Source organism: Cynara cardunculus (genome assembly GCF_001531365.2).
Source record: "Cynara cardunculus var. scolymus isolate 2C chromosome LG 12, CcrdV1, whole genome shotgun sequence".
Lineage (NCBI taxonomy): Eukaryota > Viridiplantae > Streptophyta > Magnoliopsida > Asterales > Asteraceae > Cynara > Cynara cardunculus.
This window is the reverse complement of record NC_037539.1, coordinates 38482521-38484207: the sequence shown is the minus strand read 5'-3', so window position 1 is coordinate 38484207 and position 1687 is coordinate 38482521. Positions and strand designations below refer to the sequence as shown.

The 1687-nt window shown below is 39.4% G+C and overlaps 1 protein-coding gene across 1 annotated transcript; it reads left to right on the top strand.

Moving 5' to 3' along the window:
• The first annotated feature begins 322 nt into the window (after positions 1-322).
• On the top strand, positions 323-1429 carry LOC112523912 (F-box/kelch-repeat protein At1g16250-like). Its single transcript, XM_025133584.1, has one exon. The coding sequence runs from the start codon at positions 323-325 to the stop codon at positions 1427-1429; it is 1107 nt and encodes a 368-aa protein (XP_024989352.1).
• Positions 1430-1687: the final 258 nt, after the last annotated feature.

Below are 1687 nucleotides of genomic sequence, written 5' to 3'. Positions count from 1 at the left end.
AAAGCAACAAATTGGTCAAACCTCAAAAATAACGTTGTAATGATGCTTCATTTCCTTGGGTTTTCCAAATCTTTACCAACATCTAACAATGATTTGGTTTCTATCCTAAAACATACCAAAGAATCAAACAATCATTCAACAAGAAAATCACATAATTTTTAACTACAAAATCCGATCCAGATATCTTATTTTTCTAATCAAGATAAGTCAGTATCTGATTCACGCTCATTATATAAATCAATCGAAACAAAATTTCTCAATTCCCGAGCTCAATAAGTTTTCTAGTCTATCGACATCCTCGCCCCCGTTCACTTCAATTTTCATGGGCTCCATAGCTTCATCTTCTTGGCTATCACGCCTTCAAGATGAAGATTCACCCCAATTTTATCGCGTGTATGCCGCGTTCTCGGCCAAATCTCCGTCATCTGATGTCAACAGGTCTACTTGGATCGAGTATTATAACCCTTCAAACAATACTTGGCATCGAGTCACGACGATACCGGGATTAGTTGAGAACCATGTTTTGAAAGGGTTCGCCATGGTTATAGTGCGCGACTTCATTTACATCATCGGTGGCGTTCTTTGCCACAAGGAGTTACTCGAAGGGCAGGGCCCTGATGATGTGAGTGAAGTTGACTTAGAAGTCTACCAGTCTGTATTGCGATACAATATCATCGACGACACATGGTCCAAATGTGCACCTCTTATAGTCCCACGTTTTGATTTTGCATGCACCGTGAGCGGAAATAAGATTTATGTGGCTGGAGGAAAATGCACCATCGACAGTGTCAGAGGAGTTTCGTCATCTGAGGTCTACGATCCTGCTCTCGATCAATGGAAGTCATTGCCAGATATGGGCACGTCTAGATATAAGTGTGTCAGTGTCACTTGGCAAGGGCGAATTTATGTGGTCGGTGGTTTTGCTGAATCTGGAAGTGTCGATGCTCAAGGGCCGTTCAGTATGGCTAGGAGCTCAGCCGAAGTGTATGACACGATGAACAATAAGTGGGATTTCTTGCCACGTATGTGGGATCTCGACGTGCCACCTAACCAGATTGTGGTGGTTGGAGAAAAGTTGTTCAGCTCGGGTGATTGTTACAAGAAATGGAAAGGATTCATTGAGAAATACGACCGAGAGCTTAACATGTGGAATGTGGTCGATGGGTCATCTCCGACGTCTATGTTGGATGTCACGTCACGACAACATCCACAAACGGAACAATTGTACCTTACGATAGCACCGATCGGGACGTACTTGCACTTTTTAGCGGGCTACCGAATGACGGGCGAAACAACTTCGAGATTCAGGTCAGAAGTTCATGTTTTCGATGTACGGTTAGGGGGTGGATGGATGAGTTTTGAGCCAATGGTAGAGGATGAGGAGAAAGAGCTTTCTTGTCATTGTGCAACTTACAAAAGGCGTGACTAATGAGGTGTTGCCATGTGGATAATATTTTCTTGTGAAAATAACAATGTATTAAAAATAATATTATAAATTAAAATAAAAACATAATAAAAGACAAGTTCATAATAAAAATAATAATAAATAAATAAATAAATATTTTCAAGAATCTGTTTGGGTTCATTTAACAGATTCTTTATTAGCATTTTTATTAGTATTTTTTTTTTTTTGATATTATTGTTGATCACTTATTAATTAATTTAAAGGTTTTGTTTGTAATAAGGA